The 21,367-nt window shown below is 42.7% G+C and overlaps 1 protein-coding gene across 1 annotated transcript; it reads left to right on the plus strand.

Annotated features, from left to right (window-relative positions):
• The first annotated feature begins 557 nt into the window (after nt 1-557).
• LOC104639642 (UDP-N-acetylglucosamine transferase subunit ALG13-like) lies at nt 558-20,704 on the plus strand. The gene is made up of 24 exons (XM_075763444.1): nt 558-1,162; nt 1,513-1,675; nt 1,909-2,047; nt 3,708-3,813; nt 5,018-5,133; nt 5,242-5,692; nt 6,005-6,088; nt 7,012-7,062; nt 7,808-7,854; nt 8,739-8,811; nt 10,590-10,671; nt 11,032-11,215; nt 11,550-11,574; nt 12,162-12,197; nt 12,895-13,003; nt 14,223-14,287; nt 15,201-15,301; nt 16,069-16,196; nt 16,899-17,136; nt 17,301-17,414; nt 17,627-17,783; nt 19,824-19,956; nt 20,389-20,424; nt 20,553-20,704. The coding sequence occupies exons 1-24, from the start codon at nt 1,082-1,084 to the stop codon at nt 20,636-20,638; spliced, it is 2,805 nt and encodes a 934-aa protein (XP_075619559.1). The 5' UTR covers nt 558-1,081; the 3' UTR covers nt 20,639-20,704.
• Nucleotides 20,705-21,367: the final 663 nt, after the last annotated feature.

The following is a 21,367-nucleotide window of genomic DNA, read 5'->3' on the forward strand; positions in this document are numbered from 1 at the left end:
TAACTACCTGTACTCAGTGATACTGAGAATGTATCTCTCAAAAGGCCAAGGGAAGGAGGGTAGGCAAAACATCTATGCAATGCCTTTAAAACTACAGAGAAGATTTTTAAGACTCAATTCTTTGCACATTAATATAATTACCTCCACAGAAAGCTTCAAAGGAGATAAATTGGCAAACATTGCCTTGCAGGTGGAGAAATAGAAAAGATGATCACCTGCCTGAGATGCTAACACTGGGCAAAGTGAGGAAAAGAAACCAGGAGGATACAGCTCCTAGCTTTGATCTCCATCTCACTTTAGGGTTCTCCCTCAGTTGCAGTCTCAGCTCCTGTGACAGGTTCATCTATGCAGGCCAAATAATTTTTATGTCTGACTTTCTGGGATCAACTAAGAACCAGCAAACAGCAGTTACTATTGGAGTTTCCAGCATTTCTGGGATTTTTTGGGGAGTGGACACAGCCAGAATGAGTAAAGTTCCCTAAACAAAGCACAGAATGCAGAGTCCAAACTATATTTGACTCTCTTCATTCCATCCCCCATGTTCACCAATCCCTGTGGTACCAGTGGAAGGATATCCGCATGGCCAAACCCCTGAAGCTCACCCACTGATAGAAATCTGCACATTCTTCCCCTGTCTTCAGTCATGTGAACTTGTCTCTCATGCGTGCGCTCGGCGATGCTCTGACCAGAGCGAAGCATGTCCCTCAGCGAGGCCCAGTGCTCAGGGGATGCATCAGTCCCCCTCACGCTTGGGCTGCCATTACAGGACTCGCTGCAGCACTGCTTCAGGCAACAACTGTCTGAAACATCAGTCTCTCCTCCAAAGCACGACAGCACCTCATTTGCTACTATCCTTTTATGATGTTATTCCCACTAAGCGCCGTGGGAGTTTTCGGCCCGGACTAGGTAAACTCAGGACTACACAGCGCGCGTGGAAGAGGGCCTGCCCTCCCGGTCGCGCGCAGACCCGCCCCCTCAGGCCGGCAGCCATTTTGGGAAGCGCTGCGGCGAGCGAGCGGTGCGCGGCGCCCTCTGGCGGCTCCCGGCCCGCAGATCAGCTACGAGCGGGCGGTCGCCGGCCATGAAGTCCGTCTTCGTCACCGTGGGCACCACCAGCTTCGACGACTTGATCGCGACAATCTGCTCCCCGGCGGCCCTGCAGGTGAGGCGGCGGAGAGCCCGGCTCCGCCGGCAGCCGTCACGGGCCTCCGCGGCCTGCACGCAGCGCCTCACTCGGGCGCCTGCGCGCTGGGAGCTGTCCCACCCTCCTCCCGCCGCGTCCCGCCAGTGACTGCCGGCGGTGTCTGAGAGGGCGGGAGACGGGGCTGTGGTGAGTGGGCTCAAGCGGCGGTGGAGGAGGAGGCGGCGGCATGGTCTGTGGCGTGGGGGGGTGCGGGAGAGACAGCAGCGGTCGCCGGGCCGGGTTAAGTGGGAGCAGGGCCAGGCGTGCTGGTGTCGGAGCTGGGTACACACACGCACCCCCCCCCCCATCCCACCCTCCCTCCGCCGCAGGTGCTGCAGAACCGCGGCTACGAGAAGCTGGTGCTGCAGGTCGGACGGGGCGCGCTGAAGCCGGCGCTGCGCAGGAGCCCGGCCTTGGCGGTGGAAGCCTTCCGCTTCAAGGACTCGCTGGGTGAGGACCTGCGGAGGGCGGACCTGGTCATCAGCCACGCAGGTAAAGAGCGCCCCATTTGTTTGCCTGTAATCCTGGGGGCAGGAGTGGAGGTCGGTTGGATGAAGTCTGCTTCTCTACAGCTTGGGGTGAGCTGGCAGTGAATATTCAGGTCCACAGCTAGAGCTGAGCGGTTAAATGTTCACTGTCAGAAGTCTCCCATGTTTCAAGAGGAAGTAGGGTGGTATTTCATCTGTCAAGGATAAAACTCATCCTGTTTTCTGTTTTTCCTGTAGGTGCAGGTAGCTGTCTGGAGACTCTAGAGAAAGGAAAACCACTAATAGTAGTAATAAATGAAAAGCTGATGAACAACCATCAGCTTGAACTGGCAAAACAGCTCGATAGAGATGGGCACGTCTTCTGCTGTAATTGCAGGTATGGAGCTGCTGTGGCTGTCCTGACTGAACAAGCAGTGTTCAGCACCATCGCTCAGTGTGTTACTGCAGAATTGAGAATGTCACGAGGAAATTTACATCCTGCTCTGTAACAACCACTTGTTTGCAAGATAGGCTTTCCATAGTGTATAGGTTATCATTAGGTGCTATTTTACCAAACTTATAAAGCCTTTTGACCACAACTCTTTTTTTTTTTTTTTCTTTTTTTTTTTGAGGGCACATGTATTCAGCTTGAAAGAAGAACAATTTAAACCAAATAAAGTGGTTGAATTTGGAACAGTCAGGTAGCATCCTAGAGGCACCTAACAGCTTCTGTCTTTCTCTGCTCTTTCTCACTAGCTGGATTCCTTTTTGAAGTCTAGAAATAATACAACCATCAGTTTGTAACTATGAGCCATAAGGAATAAATTGCTTCCTGCAGTCTTAGGACTCCATTTCATCATTTTACTCTGTGGATTTTCCTGTACAGATGTACTGACATAACAAAATTGAAAGTACCTGGAGTATTTAGAACAAAACATAAGCGTGGCCTGACTGGTGTGGATCAGGAGTCCAAGTAGCTCAATATACTATCTGCAGTGGCCATGTGCAGATGTCCAGCCAAAAGCAGAAATGGCAAGAACATATGGTACTTCCTTGTCTTACTCTCCCTCTTCTGCTCTTAAGTACTTTGATTCAGGGGGATTCCTACATCAGATGCTGTCTGGCTAGTAACTTTCAGTACCTCTGTCTTCTAAGTACTTATTCAGGCTGCCCTTTACCCAAACTTACTGAATCCACCACATCCTCTGACATGGAGTTTCACTACTGCCTGTCACTTTAGGGAAAAACAAACCACCAAACAAACACACCTCCCCCCCCAAACCCACCAACAACTAAAAGCCCAGCTTCTTCTGTTTGTTTGCATTCATCCTGGCTCCTGTTAACTTTTTTCGCTCTCTTGTTTTGACTATATCTTACTTTTTTCTCTTATGATTGATTGCACTCTATAAATAACAGATGACCTCTAAATGGGAGGCAAAGGAAATGCAACTCCCATTATTTCATCTGCACCTTGTTCCCTTTGTGTGCTTCAGAAGAGCCTTCTGAAAAGACTAGCCCTGTCATTCATTATATTGGGCAAGTTTCTTAAATTATTACCTCAGTGCTTCTGAGAGCTTTGGAGACAGGAAGGAATTTTAATTTCTTTTTCTTGACTAGTGCCTAGCATTTCAGCCTTATTTACAGTCTGATAATAGCAAGCCAACAGATTGATTTAGCTGTTCTTTTGGCAGTGTGCTAAGTGGAGAGCTAGGCCGTGTGTTTGCATAGGATGAATTTCCTGGTGCGGTTTATGGTGAAGATCCTCAGATCTCATTCAGTCTCCCACCATGGCAACCACAGAAGATGAAGAAGGTAGAGCTGAGGTTGTCTGTCCAGCGCTGTGGTAGAGGTGGAGGTGTGTTCTCAGCAATGCTGCCTATGAGCCAGTGATGGTTGGGGACCCCTGGTTTGTGGGGCCTCTTCCAGTATGTGTCCTTATTTTTGTTCTGTGCTAAAGAATTCTGTATGTATGAATAGAAAGAAAATCTTGTGAAGAAAAAATTTGTTTGGGATGGATTTTTTTTTTTTTAATTTTTGGGTTTGGTCTATTTTTACAGCACTCTTGTGGAGACACTGCAGTTGATGGACTTGTCAACTTTGAAACCTTTTCCTCCTGGACAGCCAGAAAAGTTTGCTTCGTTCTTGGATAAAGTTGTTGGGTTTCAATAAACAATACAGAAGAATAAAAATGCCAGAATAAAACCTTTCTCTTTTCCTGGTGAGGCCTTCCATACTTTACAGTCCACCAACTGGGACAAGCCCTCAAAGAAAACATCTGTTAAATTAACTGACATTAAATGGTTTCCTATTTAGTGCCAGTTTAAAGTCATCGAACACAGTGCCAACAAGGGGGGCCAAAGTATGAATTGTCTTGTTTCTCGGACAGGCAGATGTTTACATCACGAAATCTGCACCGAGTTGGTAATTCCAGTGAGGAGGACAAGCTGAATTACTGCTTAACAGGCACAGCAAATACATTGTGGTCTATTCACCATATTTGCCTAGTTCTAGAGGAAATAAGTTGTCCTTGTTCCTGTGACATTCTTCAGCTCTCGTTCCGTGTGTTTACAGAAGCACTGAAAAGAGAATTTAAAAAGTGAGAGGTTGAAGCCTCTCTGAAAGGGGCATGCGGTCAATCTGGGTGGGAAAAATCCAGAGCTGCAAACCTGCTGCCAAACTGTCCACCAACTGTTTTTTTGGCGATTTACTCCCAAGTAAAAGATGGCCTGTGGGAGAGGACTGCCGTTGGCGATACTATCAATCCGCTTGCATGCTGTTACCCTGTTGTTGCTTACTTTGGACTTCATCAAGTGAACCGTGTCTGATGCCGACTGGAGCTTCCCTTTGAAAGTACTGAAATTGTCAACTGTGTTGATGCTACCATCAATTTGTTTAAGTAAATATTTTGAAAAACACGGGTTTAAACTTTGAAATGTTCATGCAGGCTCTTTGGTCTGTAGTACTGTAGAAGTGCATAGTTGGTGCTAATTGCCCTTCCTGCAAGTACATTATTTGTTTGGGGAAGGTTTGTTGTTGTTGCTTAAACCAAGAAAAACTCCTGAATGGCTGCATGTCTTGAGTGCAGTTTGTACTATCAAGTTAAATGTACCTAGAGGCATTTGCCTCATCAAATCAAGCACAAGGGCTACACATGGAATCAGTCATGCAACACAGTTGTGCATGAGTGATCTTTGTCGATCCCCAAAGTTTTACTCAAATACTTTATTGGGAGCAACTAAGATTCTCACTTCCTTAACGATTTTGATAGAGCTGTTACTTCAAGTTTACTGCTAGCAGCCTAACTCCCGTCTGAGAGCATGTAGGGAATTTTCACTAACCATTGATTTTTTCCACTACTTACTTGCAGCCACATCAAGCGATGGAGTCAGGAGTTCGCTTAGCAAGGACTCCTCTTCCCAAGGCAGGTCCGGGAGGACACGGCGTCTGCTGGGCCTTACCGCGGTTTGCCGTACGAGAACGGGGGTGGGAGGGGGGGCTAGAGGAGAACGACCCCGCCGCGCCCGGACTGCCCCTGCGGGCCGTTAAGCGGGAGAGCGGGACAGGTACTTGGGGCTCTTAAAATGGCTGCAGCGGGAGGCACCTCCAGCGGGCGGTCCGCGGGCTCACCGGGAGGGCACCGGGACGGGGCGAGTCACACCTGGGGGACGCGCGCTCCGTGAGCGGTAGTGCCCGGCGCCGGCGGGAAGGGGGGTGCCGGGGGGTCGGGCCGGGCCATGCCGGGCCGGGCACGGCGGCGGCCGGCGCAGGTGGGCGCGTTGGGCGCGGCCCCTCATTAGCAGCAGGCGCGCGCCTTGGTGCCACGCGCCGCGCAGCGCCCCGCGCGGAGCCCCCCGTCTCGCGCTTCAGCCGTTGCCGCTTCAGCCGTTGCCGGCCGGGGAGGATGCAGAAGGGCTGGAAGAAGTACTTCGGGCAGAAGTCCTTCAGCGAGGTGGCCATGGACGAGTACCTGGGCAGCCTGGGGCTCTACCGCAAGATGACGGCCAAGGACGCCTCCTGCCTCTTCCGAGCCGTCTCGGAGCAGGTGGGCGGTGAGGCGGCACCGGTAACGGTCTCGGGGGGAGCCGGGGCTGCCGCGGTGGGTCGGGGGTGTTTCTGGGTGCCTGAAGTGAGGTGTCGCGGGCGGGTGCGATCAGCCCCTTGGGCTGGCAGGGTCCTGGGTCACTGGGCTTTCCTCAGCTTCCTCCCCCGAGTGCCTATGGCCATCTGCAGTGTCTGCTCTCCCTGTTTTGTGGTGTTAGTCTTAATAAACTATGAGTAAAACAAGCCTAAGGTGAAGTGTGAGTTAAACTCTGCAATTTTCTCCTTCATTCTTTCATAACCTTTATTTTTTCAGCTGTTTTCATCTCAAATTCATCACATGGAAGTTAGGAAAGCTTGTGTCTCATTTATGAGGCAACACCAGCATAAGTTTGAATCTGTAAGTAATGTGTGTGTGTTAGGCAGTTTTGCACGTGTAGTGAGGAAGTAAGGTGGGAGGGGGTGAGTGGTTTAGCCATAAACATATCCACACAAACGTGTGCACTGAAAACATGTTATGCTTTGCTAGGCTTGATGCATCTAAGAGAAGAGAAATGGCAGGGTGATTGCTTGCTTACCTTATTTGAGTTGCAATCACACAAGTTTTAGTTGACTTCATATTTCTGAAGTTCCAGAAAGCGTTCAAGTTACTAATACCTAAATAACCAGTAGGGTGACAGTTATGTGTATAGTATATTCTCTGTGGAGCAAACATTGTGGAATTTAGTAGGTGGGAAATATGTAGGATTTTGAAGTAAGAAGTGAACATCAAAAGATGGTGGAAAACTCCAGAGCGATTAATTGTTGCATAAAGTTGTGTGGGGTTTTTTGGGGAGGGGGCTGGGGGTACGTGTCTGGTTGCTTTTGTGTGGGTGCATGTGCTGTGTGGGTTTGTGTGGTGTTTTGTGTGGGTTTGGGCTGGTTTGGGGTTTTTTTGGTTTATTTTTGTGTGTGTGTTGTTTTGTTTTGTGTTTTTTTCCCCTATAAGCGCAGTTAAGTGCTTAATCTAATCTAGGACATGAGTCACTGACTATTACTTGGACTTCTACTTTTTTTTTTTTTAAGGATTTCTTGGTATTTCCACATTGGTACCCCAAACCATTCCCATGCTCTAAGGCAGGAAACAGCTGAAGTCATACCCCCAGTCAGATCACAGAACCCCAAAATGATAGGAATTGGCAGACTAGTCCCAAATTTGGTGTCTATGCCCCCTGCCCCCCTTCTGTTCAACAGCTAGTAACATACGGCATAGTGTTTAGGTTTAACTTTGATTTCTAACTGGCTACATTTTTATATTTGTTTTCTTCTTTGTTTTGTTGAAAGTATGTGGAAGGATCATTTGAGAAATACCTTGAACGACTAGGAGATCCAAAGGTAAGACTGATATGATACTTGTCAAGCGATGAAAATTTGAGGAGACTGGAACAGGAAAGTAATTAGGTGATGGTTTAAAATATGGTGGTTTGGCCTTTTATTTTTAGATAGACTCCAATTCTGGGGGTCTCTTTTTGCATAGGTAATACTACAGGTTTGTACTGGGTATTCACGTGTATAAATAATATCAGTTTTAGTGGGGAATTGTCTTGGCGCAAAGGAGCGATCTTTGCAGGCTGGGCAGTAAAGCTGAGGCCTCTCATGGGCTTTATTTGTAATTGCAATCCTTCCTAAGAAGGAAAAAGCAAAATATGTGGAGTGTACCTCACATCAAATGCCTGTCAGGCTTTGCAATCCCTTGCTTCTTCCTTTACGCCCAGGTTTGAATACTAGAGTTCAAACTTCTATTTCTTTAGGTTTTAACCAATAAGTATGACGGATGCAGCAGTCTCTGAAACAAATGTAGTGGTTTTAATTAAAAAAAAAAAAAAAAAAGTCTTGAGTGGTGTGTTTAAGAGTCACTGCCAGAACAAGCTCCATCTTACTCAGCTTGGTAATCATGGCCATCCCATGTTGCAGACTTCTCCACCCCCAGAAATCCTAACATCTCAACTCTCACTGCGTTTATTGTTTGTTTTAACAAATTGATGAGTTTGAGATATTTTAATACTACAGACAGCTAGAATAGAGTTCTCAGTGCTGAAGAGAGCTCTGCTATCTCATGTAATCTCATAATCTTGCATAGGAAAGTGCTGGCCAGCTGGAAATGAGTGCTTTATCAGTGATGTACAAGTAAGTGTCTCTTTCTTGAGTTTCACTTTGTTTTGGACTTGATGGTGTTTGGGTTCTGTTTGAGATACTAATGTGTGAAACATGGTGAGAAATGCTACCCTAGCAAAGTTGTTATTGTCATAGTGTGGATTAAGGGGAGGGTCTGTTTCTGGCAATGTTTATTTGTTATCTTTTTGCTAAATTCCAAAGTCAAGTGTTTTCTTCTAGTGGCTGAAGGATGGAAAATTGAAAAAAAAAAAAAAAGCTGTGTGTAGTGGAAACACTGTGTGGTAGTTATAAGCATGACTAGAACTCATGTAGATGTTCTTGAAAGCTTTAGTAGTGAGGAGCACTTGCCCTACTTGGTGCATAAACCCTGATATTTATTTCAAAGGTAACAGAAGCCTGCACAGCTGCTGCTGTCTTGCTAAAAATGCTACTATCGTTTAACAAGCAGTCTGGCTCTCCAGTGGTTGAAGGGAGAATGCTCCCTTTGCAGGGTCATTCTGTTCCAGTACTAAAGGAACAAACTGAAGTTTTGCAAGAGTTACTAGTTCGCTGTACTGAGGCTCTAGTCCTTTTGCAGGGTGACTAAATCACTTAGTCTTAATTGTCTCAGTGTCCGAGCACCCTGCCACAAGCATATGTAGTTGACCTAATATGGTACGTCTTTATCTGTGACTAAATACAATGGTCTTTCCCAGATATTTTTTTCCCCTCAGATGCAGGTTATTTGCTCGTTTAGCTATTGCTGTGTGGTAACATTTATCAGGAAAAGTAATCTGCTTGATTTTTTTCTATAAACCAACAGCGGATTTTCTAAACAGCTCCCTGCAAACTTCTTCATAACGTAGTTCTACTGAAAGTGTGCTCTTTCAAGTCTTGTTTTTCCTCCGCTTGCCTAGGCGAGACTTTATTCTGTACCGGTACCCTGGAAAGCCACCCACTTATGCTACAGACAATGGCTGTGAAGGCAAGGTGAGGAGAAGTGAGGCAACTTCTTACCCCTGAATCACAGTTCCCTTCAGTCCTGCTTAGTTGTAAAAACTTGCTGCTGGAATTGAGCCCTTGTAACTGCAGTGCTCTTGCCTGCCTGAGCAAAACCCCAAGCTGACTTCAGCTCCTGGAAAAAGCACGGTATTTGCTCAACAGTCAATTCAATTATAGTAGCTTTGCTTCCCATCTGAGGGATTGATTGTGTGCTGTTCCTCTGCCAATCTCTTTCGTTACTCCAGCTCGTTATTGGAAAGTTTAATTTTGGTAGGAAGAGGTAACATCACAATTTCAGAATATTGTTTCATGCTTCTGAATTCTCTTTGGGTAAAAACACTTCCCAGTGGGAATTTGATCTGACAGGGTAGAATGAAATACCTGGATTGAGCTGAAGAGCATAACAAGATGTATTTATCATATTGGCGAAGAGGTGGTGTTCTCCCCCCACTTCCAGTATCCCTCTTCCTGAAGTCAGATGAGGTGTGCAGTTTTCCTTCCTGAAAGGGGAAGTTAATGCAAATGGATTAATCTAACAAACTGATTCATTTCTACAACATACAAATTGAGCCCATTTAAGAATGGGAGCTAATGGAACAGCTTATCTACACAAGAATTACTGATAGGTGCAAAAAGAAGGAACATAAAGGATAAATACTCTGTACTGCCTCCCATCTGACCCCTCTTGTTTTTTCTGCAGTCATGTAGATGTGCCCACACAGTTATGTGGCTAGCTTAGGCATGGTGCCAGCGAAGTTGCTGCAGTGTGGGTTTCAGTATGGGCTATTATATTTGCCAAAGTGGCTAGTCTGCTCTGAAATCTGTGCTGCTGCAGCTGTTCTCTGTCTGTTAGTATTGCTGTCTTTGTTTACATGCACTTCTTTCTTTTTCTATGTAGTTTCCTGTGTAGCTTAATCTAATTCCGCAATGAGCTAACTTTAAAAATCAAGCAGTATGGTCTAAGTGCGTGTTTGTCCTTGAAGGCTTTACCACCAGAGCTCTCATTAAGTGTTGGCAGCTGTCTGTCATTAGACTGCATGTACAGGCAGCAGCTCTTTCTGGTGTTGCTCATTCTCACCATGAGATGGGAGCTTTTGTTGGCAAAAGACATACTGCATGCTGAATTAAGAGCCCTGGCATCCTAGCTCCTGCTGCTTCACTGGGAAGCATCCTTGCTGGCAATGTGCTGACAGCTGCCGAAGGGCTTCTGCCGGTTGCAGTTGGCTCTGGTCACGTGCCAAGATGGGGTTTGATGGTATACATTGACTTGGTGTATCAGTGCATGTGTTCCAGAAAGCATGCATCTTTTTCAAAAGGCAGTATAATACTGCTTGTTGAGGGCTAGAGAAGTAGATGCTCTTCTAGTCCCTCAGATGGGGAAGGCTGAAATGTGCCTTTGATACTTGGACAGTGTATCTCAGGGGTACTGCGTTTAATGGCTTGTATTTATTTCACCTCTTGAGCAATTGGTGGTTTCAGCGGTAAGCTGGAAACAAACTCTCGTTTCATGTTTAATACAGCATGATGTACAAATTGATAGTTTTTCTTTGTATAATAAAACTTATTTAGAGACTTTACTATGATTCAGTTTTAAGCCGATTCTATAGCTTTGTCATATTTATATTGAGAATATTTACTGTTTTCTTGATCAGTTGGTGTCAACTGTAGAATGAAAGAATAATGTAGTCTTGAGCTAGGATATCTAGCTAACCAAAGAGGTTTTATATCGTTCTAGCCTTAAAGCCTGCCTTTTTTAATTTTCCCAGATTTTACTGTGTTGTTCCGGCAACGGCCACTATGACTCTGTGTATACAAAACAATTCCAGGAAAATGCTGCTATTTGCCAGGGTAAACTTGAAATAATTTTTCTATGGAAGAGAATTATGTGTTTTCATATGTTTATAGGCAGTGTTTGTTTTGGTTTTCAGGGGTGGGGAGGAGGGAGATGGAAGCTTATTTATTGTATATTCATATATACATACACTCATTATTCTATCTCTTAAGTGGGGTATTGGAGCAAATGACTTCCAGAGGTCCCTTCTTCCCACCTGAATTGTTTTACAATCCTCTCCATAATTGAATTTAATATAACTAGTGCATTGTAACAATAGATAATATCTGAAGATATGCTTACCTTAAAAATTGCAGCAGTTCTTATGGGTCTGGTGTTATCTTAATTTGGTTTGAGCTTTGTGTTGATTTGTTCAGCTGTATTATACAAGATCCTGTACAAAGATGTGTTTGGCATGGATGAGGAAGAATTAAGGTCTGCAGTTGAGGTGTTTCGAAGTGGATCCAAGAAGAACAGAAACAGTGGCTCTGTAGGAAATGAGGATGCAAACTTTGATTGTCTTCATGAAAAAGTATCCCGAAATCCATCAGAAAAGAGGTAGTATTTTGGGAAGGGGTTGTGGTAAAAGGGAAGAAAAAAACCCTCAAACCAAAACAACAAAAAAACTTTGCAAAGGGCAACTTTTCCAAGTTTCTTTGCGTGTTTGTGGGGTATTAACTGTTTTCCTATCTCATGACACAAACACAAAGCTGAAGTCTGTTGTGGAAGAGAGTGTGCTTTCCTTGGAGCTGAGAAGTGTCACGTAATTGAACATCCTCTGCTGCTGGCTATGTTATAGTTGCATGTTACTCTCAAATAAGCTGTCATTTTACAAATAAAACTGTTCCTTATGTCATCAAACTTTTTTTTGCAAGAAGCTTACTACTCTTCTAAGCCTCTGTAGTTCTGCAGAGGCAATAGTGTGTAGAGAAAATGAGCTCTGCTTTATTTTTTCATTTGTCCTTTTTTAATGGAATCGTACCCCACACAGACAATTAAATGGTGACATTATTCAAGTCTGTTGGATCACTGGGGATGAGGGGAACAGACAAAATGTACCTATAGAAACCCTCCTATCCTGTGTTGTTCAAGCCACTGGAAAGGCTTGAGGGTTGCCTCTGACCATTATGGAATGCTTGCAGATGACATTGGTTTGGTAGGACTTAGAACAGGGTGTCTTGTACTTGATGGTGCAAGAGTTTAAGCAGTGGGGTCATCTTCATCCTTTCCTAATGGAAATAGTAGCCCTCGTTTCGGGTGGGTAATGGAACAGGTAAAGGTCATGTTCTTGAAACTAGGAAAAGAGTTGTCCTGTACTGCATTGCAGCTATGTCTAGTGTTCAAGGCAAAATCTACCACTTGATGGCACCATGATGCTTTTTCAGATTGTATGAACAGTTGGTTGATTTTAATCCTGGCTAGAAATCATGCATTGTATCTTTTGTAATCTTATTTTCAATTACTTAGAGTGGATGACTGGGAAGGCAATGATACTGACAATCCACAGGAAGATAAGTTCAAACAAGGCATTGAAGAAGAAAAGGTTTGTCAGTTAGGGATGAATTCCTTATGGTGGTTTATTTCTTTTTGTTGTTGTTTTTGTACAATGTTACCCTTGTTAAGGCTAAACCCTCTTTTCTACTTTTTAAAAATTATTTTGTGGAAAGTGGGTGGCTTATTTCTTCCATCTGTTTGTCTTTTGGTTTTGCTCTTGAGTTTCTATTAAATTGGATAAGCCTCTTCTTTCTGAGTGTCTCTTGTTCTTCTCTGGCTAATTTTTTAGTTTTTTCCTCCAAAGATGGAGCTTGGCATATATTTCCTGGTCTGCTGTTTGTATTTCCCAGAAAAGGTTTAAATCAGTTCACTTTTGTTTTGAACGCAGTATAAATCACTTTGGAACCGTTTTAGAGAGTCTATAGAAGCCTGTCTTCATATATAATAACTGAATTTTCCACCTACTTTTGAAGCCATGGCTTCATTGGTCTGGTTAGATTCCTTCATGCCAAGTGTTACTCTAGAGCTTGTTTCTAACCTTTCCAAAGTCTGTTTGCTCAGCTTCTGAATGCCTAAATGTGTTCTCATATTCTTGAGCTTTAGTTTTTAGGCAAATAAATGGAAATGAAAATTGTGGAAAATAGTGTGTGTACATCTTAAAATGGTCTACAGATGCTGGCAGGATAGAGACTATGCTGAACAAATTAAATGTGCTTGTTAATGCTCCATTTCAACTCTGTTTTTAGCCTCCAGAAAATCCATCAAAGATGCCTGTTCCTTATAAGGTGCTAAAGGCACTGGACCCTGAGATCTATCGAAATGTGGAGTTTGATGTTTGGCTGGACAGCAGAAAAGGTATCTTTAGAAAGGGAAAAACAAACAACTCTTTTTGTACTAGGCTCAGTGCAAAGTTTATGAATCTGAGGCCTCGTGTCACCCGTTTCTTCACAGCTGAAATGTGAAGGATACTGGTTAACCCAGCAGATACTTGCAGGTAGCACATCTTGCTCATAACTGGTTTCTTGGCTTCATTTCAAAGTATGAAATACGCTGCTTCTGACACTGTATAATGGCAATAAGGTTGTTAAAAAAATCTGACCTCTGCTGCTTATTGACTATAGTATAGGAAATACACGGACTCAAAGCAGGGTACAGAACTCTGTTACCACTCTGTTGTATTGGAAATAATTCAAATTTGAGAGTTTTTTGTTACAGCATGTGTGCAAGGACTTCTGCTTTTTTTAAAGCACAGTTTTGGCTTCAGACTTGTATAATAATGAAGATCTCAAATTTAGCATTGAGATCTGTCAGATGAGTTTTTTCTCTTGCTTCCCAGCTCTCCTGGGCTTGAACATTCTGGAGAGATTTCGTGGTCTTTGTGGCTTGGGATAGGTTGCTGCTTTTTGGCATACACTATGGCTGATCTGTAAAATAAGAAGTTACCAAGAAAGATAGGTTTTGCAGTGGTGTTTGATGTCTGACCCAAAAATGCTTTGCATACTGAAGAACACTAGCATTTTACAACTGCATAAGCAATAATAAGGGTCATTAAAATTCTTGGAACAGAGTATAGTAACTAATTACCTATGTAGAGTACTGATGCACAGAGAATCCAGGCACGGAATGGAGAAAAACCTACTGAAATATAGCAGCAAGGAGACTAGGCAGTGTTAGTTTTTATTGGATAACATGTCGTTTTTGCCAAATGCTACCAGTGCTCCGGCCAGACAAGACACGTCCAGTATTCTTAATACCAGGATTGGTATTAAATGCAGGATTAACTTGGTACCATCACAAAAGACATTGTAGTATTGAGGTAGTAGTGCTACTTACTGCATTATCTGGATATTCTTGATCTTCTGTGACTTAGCCTGGTTCTGGTCTGTTATAAGAACATCTACAGTTACTTCACCATTGCTATGGGGAATGTTCAGACGTGCACAGGAAATATTTAACTCAATTGGTGTATAATTTGTAGTTGGATGCTGTCATGAAGTGCTTGTAGGATACATGAAGAAAGAACAGTAGTTTTAAAGGCTTTTTCCTTTTTATTTATTTATTCATTTATTTTTAGAGCTTCAAAAAACTGACTACATGGTGTTTGCTGGGAGACAGTACTATTTAGGAGACAAGTGTCAGGTTAGTACTCAAAGGAGACTCAGTTATGATAAACTATTAAAATTGCTTTAAGTGGAGTATGGTAAGCCATAAAATCATATGACTTCATAGACTTTTCCCAAGACTCTTCTCATTCTCTTCCTGGTAGCTATTAATCTGACTTTCTTTCTAACTTCTCTTCTTTCTAAAATTTACCTTTAAACATTGAGTAGTGTGAAGGAAAAGCTGCTTGGAAATTCATTGCAAACCAGTGATATACATTGTGCGAGTGTGGAAGTTCCAGACCGAGAGCTCTTAATGCACAGGATATGTATTTAAGGCAGTTGTCTATTAGATTTTTTCACTGGGGGTCAGCAACAAGTCTGGACAGTCTTCTGCTTCTCAACAGTAATGTAACAAATATTTTTATAAAATAGAAAGGGAAGAGCTAAAAAGGGAGGAGTAGCATGATCTGGCCAGGAGATGCTGAAAGGAAGGTCAGCTTTCTTTGTGTTCCAATGTTGTATGTAGTGAGGGCTTATTTTTATCACTGTTTGAGGTAGTGCTGATGATTCACTCAGTGACTTGTTTCTAGCTGAGCAGAGCTTACCTTTCCAATTTCCTGTTTTCTGTTCTCCTTGAGTTCTTAAATAGCGGTCTTCCTTGGTACTTACCTGCTTGGCACAGTGTATAACAGTAAGTTAGAAAGCAGATACCTTCTTAACCTCTCAGTCACTCAGAAGACTGATTTTATTTTATTTTTTCTTCCTCACTGAAATTAGTACAGTGCTCTTTATTTTGCCTGCTATTCTGAAGAAGTATTTGAGACTCCTGGGCCAACTCAGTAACATATGATCAGCTAGGAGCAGCCTTTGCTATTAGTGGTTTGTAGACAGTATTCTGAATTCCCTGATACAGTTTGGCTTTTTTAGAGCTTTCCTTGTTCTCTCTCCAGGTACGGCTGGAGCCTGGAGGTAAGTATTACAATGCTCATATCCAGGAAGTCGGACAGGATGGCAACACGTTGACTGTATTTGTTGAGGAGCTGGCAGAAAAGTAAGCAGTCTGGTGATGACTTCATATTTGAACTCTTTCTGGTTGAGTTTGTATATTCACAGATGCTTAAAATAGGATTGTTAAGATACTTTGAAAAGAAAAGAGAACCTACGCTTTTAAATATAAAGCGAGGCTTTGCTTTCTTGTTGGCTATCACTCTTCAAATAGAATGTTACAGGAAGCTTTTTCTCTTGGTTTTCTAATGACCAAAATCATTCTTGTAATGCTTTCTGTGAAATCTGGCTGCCTTTTTCTTCTCTGGAATGTGAAAGTGATCTTTGCAGTTTGGGCTTAATTCACCGATAGCAAAGTAACCTTCTGCTCTTGGTTTCTCTGGAGTTTTTATGTTGTACCTAAACAACTAAATAATTGGCACTTCTGGTGAGTCTAGTCACTCTTTTCACTTTGCTGTTCAAAGCACTTGCCTTTGTCCAAACCTAGGATTCAGCTTGGTGACATATTGCAAAAATTCTGCGTTGTCAGGTGCTTTCAGGTGTACCTCTGAAGGTATATAAATGTAGGGAAGAAAGACTTGACCAAGGAAGTCAGTAGTGTTGAGACTAAATCCTAGCTTGCCCTTTTTAATAAACGTGGTGTGTGCTTGGTGTCAGAGACAGAGATTTTTTTTTTTATTTCCATAAGCTCCCTACACTCTTATCTTTGTGGTGTTTTCTGTTTTCTTCTTAGTGTTGCTTCAGCTTATGTTGTTGTGCAGTTATGCACACTGTATTCTTGTGGCACTACTAACATCAGTCTTTTTCACATAGGCATACAGTTCCTTTGGCAAACTTAAAACCAGTGACACAAGTGGCGCCTGTCCTTGCTTGGAATATGGTTCCCAGCCGCAAAGGAGGAACCTATCAGAAAATAGCAGGTGGATACTTCACAGGAATAGGTTTGTACAAGGTTCCCAAAGCATTCCTTCCTTTGGGGCTGGGGAAGAGACACTCGGGACAGTTTTAACAGTAGCAGTCTTTGGATATTGGAAGTGATTTAATTCGGCCTGTGATATAAACCTTGGCCACTGCAGGGGTTTGATGTAAAGTGATCCTTCAGACAGAGGGATGGATTTGCCTTTGCAAAGGAACAAATCCATTGAAAATATGTAGCAAAGTTGGTATTGCTCAAAATTACCAAGAAGAAATTTGGCACCTGGAACCATTTATAAAGACTGGGTCTGTGAACCAGGAAGCTTGTCAGATTTGCCTTAGCAGAGGTGCATGGGTAGACTAGGGCTTCCCCAGCCAATTAAATATGGATTGTATTTGTTTAATTTGGAGGATTTCTTTTTAATAAATAAATGCAGCCTTCATAAAGATATTTTAACACTGGGAGTACTGATTTGGTCAGCTGAAGTTGGGAAGGTATTCACATGTGAGATGCTTGTATTCTCGTAACTTAGAATGCATGCTTGAGCCTTCAAAATAAGACTTTGAGGTTTGCATACTTAAAATGCACTTTTCCAGGTACAGGCTGTTGGCTCTTCCTTTTCTGTGTATCCAAATATGACTCTTCTCAGATGACAAAGAGAGCATAGCTCTGGAGTCAGCTGTTTAAGGTGCAAATTTGTCTTTTCTGTCCTCAACTGAAATTGCAGAAATGGATATGAAAACACGGAAGAGAATGCTTAAGAAGGTTCGTGGAAAGGAAGTCTTTATGACTGTGGCTTATAGCAGGGGTCAGCCAGTTCTTCCACCCCGGCTACAGCACAGTGTTCCTTCGGGGCGCTCTCCTCCAGTTCACTGCTCACAGGGTGGTGGAAATATGGCACCTTATGAACCCTATCATCCTCAGAATCCTCCTCAGAGACATAACCGTGGATTTGGGATGCCAAGGTATGAAGCCTTGAAAACCTGTCTGAGATCACCATGTGTTTTCTATTCATTCTTGCTGCAGACTAGTTAGGAGAGAGTTTGTGCTATTTAATAGGTAAAACTACAAATGAGTTCCATCTGAGAGGCACTTCCTGGTAATTACACCTTTTACCCTTTAAACTTAGGGGATCTGCCCGATTTATAAACAGGCACAACATGGTTGGCCCTCAAATAGCATTCTACCCCAGTCCAGGAAAGAGATGTTATCAGAGCTATGACAATTTCTCCTGCAGGTCCTGGTAAGTGACTATAAAACTCTTTACAAAACATTGCTCTAAAAGAGTTGGGGCGGATGGTGGTATGTGGAGGGCCGAGTTGGCTGTTAATGGCACAATGTGAAACAATGGGTTTATTGTGCCTCTCCAAAAGGAACAAAGTTAAGATTGAGCAATGAAACCAAGGTGAAACTCCAGATATTGGTCATTCTTAACCTCCTTTCTTGTTTTTAAAGCACGTACAATCGTAGCCGCCGTCAGATGCAGTGTGTGAATAAGGAATGTCAGTATGGGTTTGTACCAGGGAATGAAGAGGAGCCTCAAGGACCAGAAGAAACTATAACTTTCTATGAAATTGAAGGAGAGGATGACACAGCTTTTCCTACTTTACCAGTAAGTTGTGAATAAGGGGTATGTTAAAACCTCTCAAAGAGAAAAGGGGGAGGAAGCTGTACAAATGCTTAGCACTTCTTTAGTTAAATATACAGTTGTATGTGTGTCTGGGTTTTGTGGTTTGTTTGTGGCTTTTTTAATAAGCTTTAGCAGTTAATGTGTTTTTTGAGAAGGGAAGGCTGAAATTAGTCTAGATCCTGTAAAACCTGCTTAAAATCTCAATTTTTCTGAGTGTTCCCGTTCTTTCTCCCTTCCCTCACTGGCAGCATTTGTTTTCTCTTTAGTATATTTTCATAAAAGTAGGGTTATGTTTCTCCTTTCTGTTGCAGTTTAAAAACAAAAAGATCCCTTCCTACTGTGGATGTCTGTCTAGCTCTAAACATTGTGGGAGAAAGTTTTTCACTTGTTTGCCACACTCTAATTTATCATTTTTCTAACTAGATTTAGAAACTATATAGTAATAGCCTGGATTGTTCCTATGATTTTATAGTTGTGATGTTTTGGGCTAGCATGTTGTTCCTGAAACAGTCCTTCTGCTACAGAAACATGAGAAAATTCTAAATCTAGACTTCTCTTAAAACAGTCTTTCTGTTGGGTTGTAGATAAAGTGGCACAGTGTATTCTTAAATTTCAAAATAAATCTCTTTATTTGTAGTCTAAGCCTAGTACAAAGCTGGATATGCTGCACAAAATCAATTGCTATTTACATAGCTGAATAGGAAAGCAGATCTTTTTAAAAAAAAAAAAAAAAACAAAACCCTGGTAGGTTTGAATTTTTTTTTTTACTGTGTTGAAGCAGTGAACAAGTATTAGACTTGTATTTAAATGAGAGAGGAGGAATCTGCTCAGGGCTGTTTCAGCAGCAGCCATTTTTTAATTTGTCCTCATGTGCCAGATCTGTAATCTTTGCTCTGATTTTCCTCCAAGAGTGTCAGGGAATAAGGACAGATTATCCTGCATTTTTTTCCTGACATGAAATCAATATAGCTTACTATCTTTTCCTCCCCATTGCTATACTATAACCCTGCAGCTCCTGATGAATAGTTTTTCATGTTCATTCAGTGACTTTGTTATTGTCAATGCCAAAGCCTTTTCTCTGTCTCTTCCTTGTCTTGTTTAGTAAAGGAATATAACATTTCCTGGGGAGAGATGCATCTCGCAGAAAACTCTGCCATCCTACTAGAGGCCTGGTGGGAGAATCTTCTGACTTACCACCTCTGCTTCAACCTTGGAAATCTTACAAGCCTCTCTGAGCACTTTATCGATCTCATAGTCACCATGTCTTCTGAGGAGAATTTTGAGTGTCACCTTAGCCATCACAAAAGAGTGAATCAACTTCTTTTACTCGAGCATCTCAATCCTATATTCCTGCTTCAGAGAACTCTGTATTTTAAATTGTGGTGCAGCTAAGGACTGACTTCAATGTAAAGACAAAGGGCATGTGAAGTGTTGAAGGAGTCCTGTGGGAAACCTTGATGGCTGCTGCTCTCTGAAAGTCTTGCATGTGTGGGTCAAATTAGTGCAGACAGTGGTGTCTATATCAGCAACCACCCATGGGTTTCACTAATTGTGACTAGAGATAACCTTTTTCCATGATAATTAGACTATTTGGATAAACTGATCTGCTGTTGGTGTGGTGGGAATGCTCCCGGATGAGGAACGCAGGAGTATATGTTGGGAGTAGCAGTCTTGGCTGTTGTCTGGGGTCTGCTCCCTCCTTTTCAGCTTTGAGCTTAAGATAAAGCTGGCTCAGTTCTGGGAGGGAGCAACTTGACTGTATTGCAAAGGACAGCGGTAGGTCTTAAAAAAACTAAATTGCATTAAGTATGCTAGGCAGAATGGAAGGTAAAGGAAGGAAATGGGTCAGCAACTGTTTTGCTACAGTGAAGGTGCATAGGGAAGGGACTCACAAATGGTAATTCTAGTAAGTTTTGGTTGCAGCACGCTTGATCTGCCAGCCTGTTTCCGCTCTGTGTGTGTGTAGAGCATGGAAAGGCTTTAAACTCTTTCTAAATGCATGCTTCTGACTTTGCTTTTTAGAGCCAGGGTAGCCCTGCTCCCATTGTCCATGGTCCAGGAGGATTTTGGGTAGCAAGGAGAGGCCCAAACTCTGTTCCACCTAACAAGCAGACCCTAAATTCCTCAGAGGAGGAAGAAGAAACAAGTGAAAATGGTGAGTTTTTAAAGTATTAGTAGGTGAAAAGACAAGTTTAGAAGATCTTCGGTGTGCTTTTGATTGTCAAAGTAGGTTCCTTACATCTCCTAAATGAGCTTTGAACATGTATGTGAGACGTTATTTTTCTTTGTTGTCTGATAGAAATGTGTCACTTCTGTTTTAAGCTTGCTAGCCATCACCCTTGCGATTGTGTAGGTCTGTAGCAAGCCAAGTTGCTGCCTAAAAATTTATGGTGTAAATTTGGTAATGGCAACCTTGATGCTTGGTGGAGTAACAAAATGAGCATCTCTTGATGCTACCTTTTCTGCACAAAACAAGATGATACTGAAAGCAACTCATTAATGGATGCACTGAAATGTAATTGTGGTAACTTCAGCTTTAAGCTTTTTTTCTCCCCTGAATCAAAGCTTCCTGTTCTCTCCCTTATAGGGAAATTTCATGAAGAATATATCTATGCACCTCCAGGTAAGCAAAACTTTAGTTTCTACTGGTAGAACTCGTGGTGAATGTAATGCACTCATTATGATCTCTTTGTAAGTTTCTGAAGGATTAGATTTAATGCTACTTCTTTCAATTTTGCCTATACATTCCAGATCCTGACTGTGAAACTGCAACAGTATTTAGTTCAGCAGAACCTACAGCAAACTTGGTAAGCTTTAGTCACTGTCTGCTCAGATGAGGAATCCTTGAAGTGTGTGGCGTTCGCCATAGAAACTGTCCTTGGATGCAGGCTTAACATAGTACGTCAGAGGCTTCCTTTGGAAGAAAGGAATGATGGCTTCATTTATATATTCACCCTCCTTTTCCTCCCTAAATGGTGAGGTTTTTATCTGAGTCTGCAAGTACAGTCTGGATTGTAGTAGATACATTAATGATTTTCCACCTTCCTCTGCAAAGAGAAAGCATGCATTTGAGTGCTGTTTATTTTTTCTGCTCCAGACAGCACTTTTATCGTGCTACCCTTCAAGTCCTATTTCACTTAGTCTCACTTGCCCACTGTGGGACTGGAGAGAGCTCACCTCTGATAGAACTGACTTGGGAATTTATTATTTTTTTAAATCTGAAACAAAATCTTTAGTCACTAGTCTACAGTCACTAGTGAAAGCCAGTCCTGTGCATGTCAGAATAAAACTGCTTTTACTTGAGTTACAAAAGATACTCTGTGTGTGTGTAGTCCATAAATAAATAAAAAAAAAAATTAGGGGTGTGGTGTGTGTGCCTCGTGACTTCTCTGCCTCTTAAATGGACCATGCTTTGCTTTGGAATCCCTTCAGGAAGAAGGGCCAGTCTCTGTGTCACCTCAAGATGGAGTGGCTTCCTACAGCTATCCCCAGAAGGTAGTACCTAGTACTTTATTGAGGTAGCCCTGTTGAGATGTGACCGCTCTGCTTGATTGGTGTCAGTTTCT

This window comes from Balearica regulorum, chromosome 11, assembly GCF_011004875.1.
Source record: "Balearica regulorum gibbericeps isolate bBalReg1 chromosome 11, bBalReg1.pri, whole genome shotgun sequence".
In the NCBI taxonomy this organism is placed as follows: Eukaryota; Metazoa; Chordata; class Aves; order Gruiformes; family Gruidae; genus Balearica; species Balearica regulorum.

Excerpts from the sequence above, each read along its gene's own strand:
- LOC104639642 (XM_075763444.1), top strand. The coding sequence starts at position 1,082 with ATGAAGTCCGTCTTCGTCACCGTGGGCACCACCAGCTTCGACGACTTG. Across the intron at positions 6,089-7,011 it reads ACCAGCATAAGTTTGAATCT|TATGTGGAAGGATCATTTGA; the intron begins GTAAGTAATGTG and ends TTTTGTTGAAAG. Across the intron at positions 12,198-12,894 it reads AAGGCATTGAAGAAGAAAAG|CCTCCAGAAAATCCATCAAA; the intron begins GTTTGTCAGTTA and ends CTCTGTTTTTAG.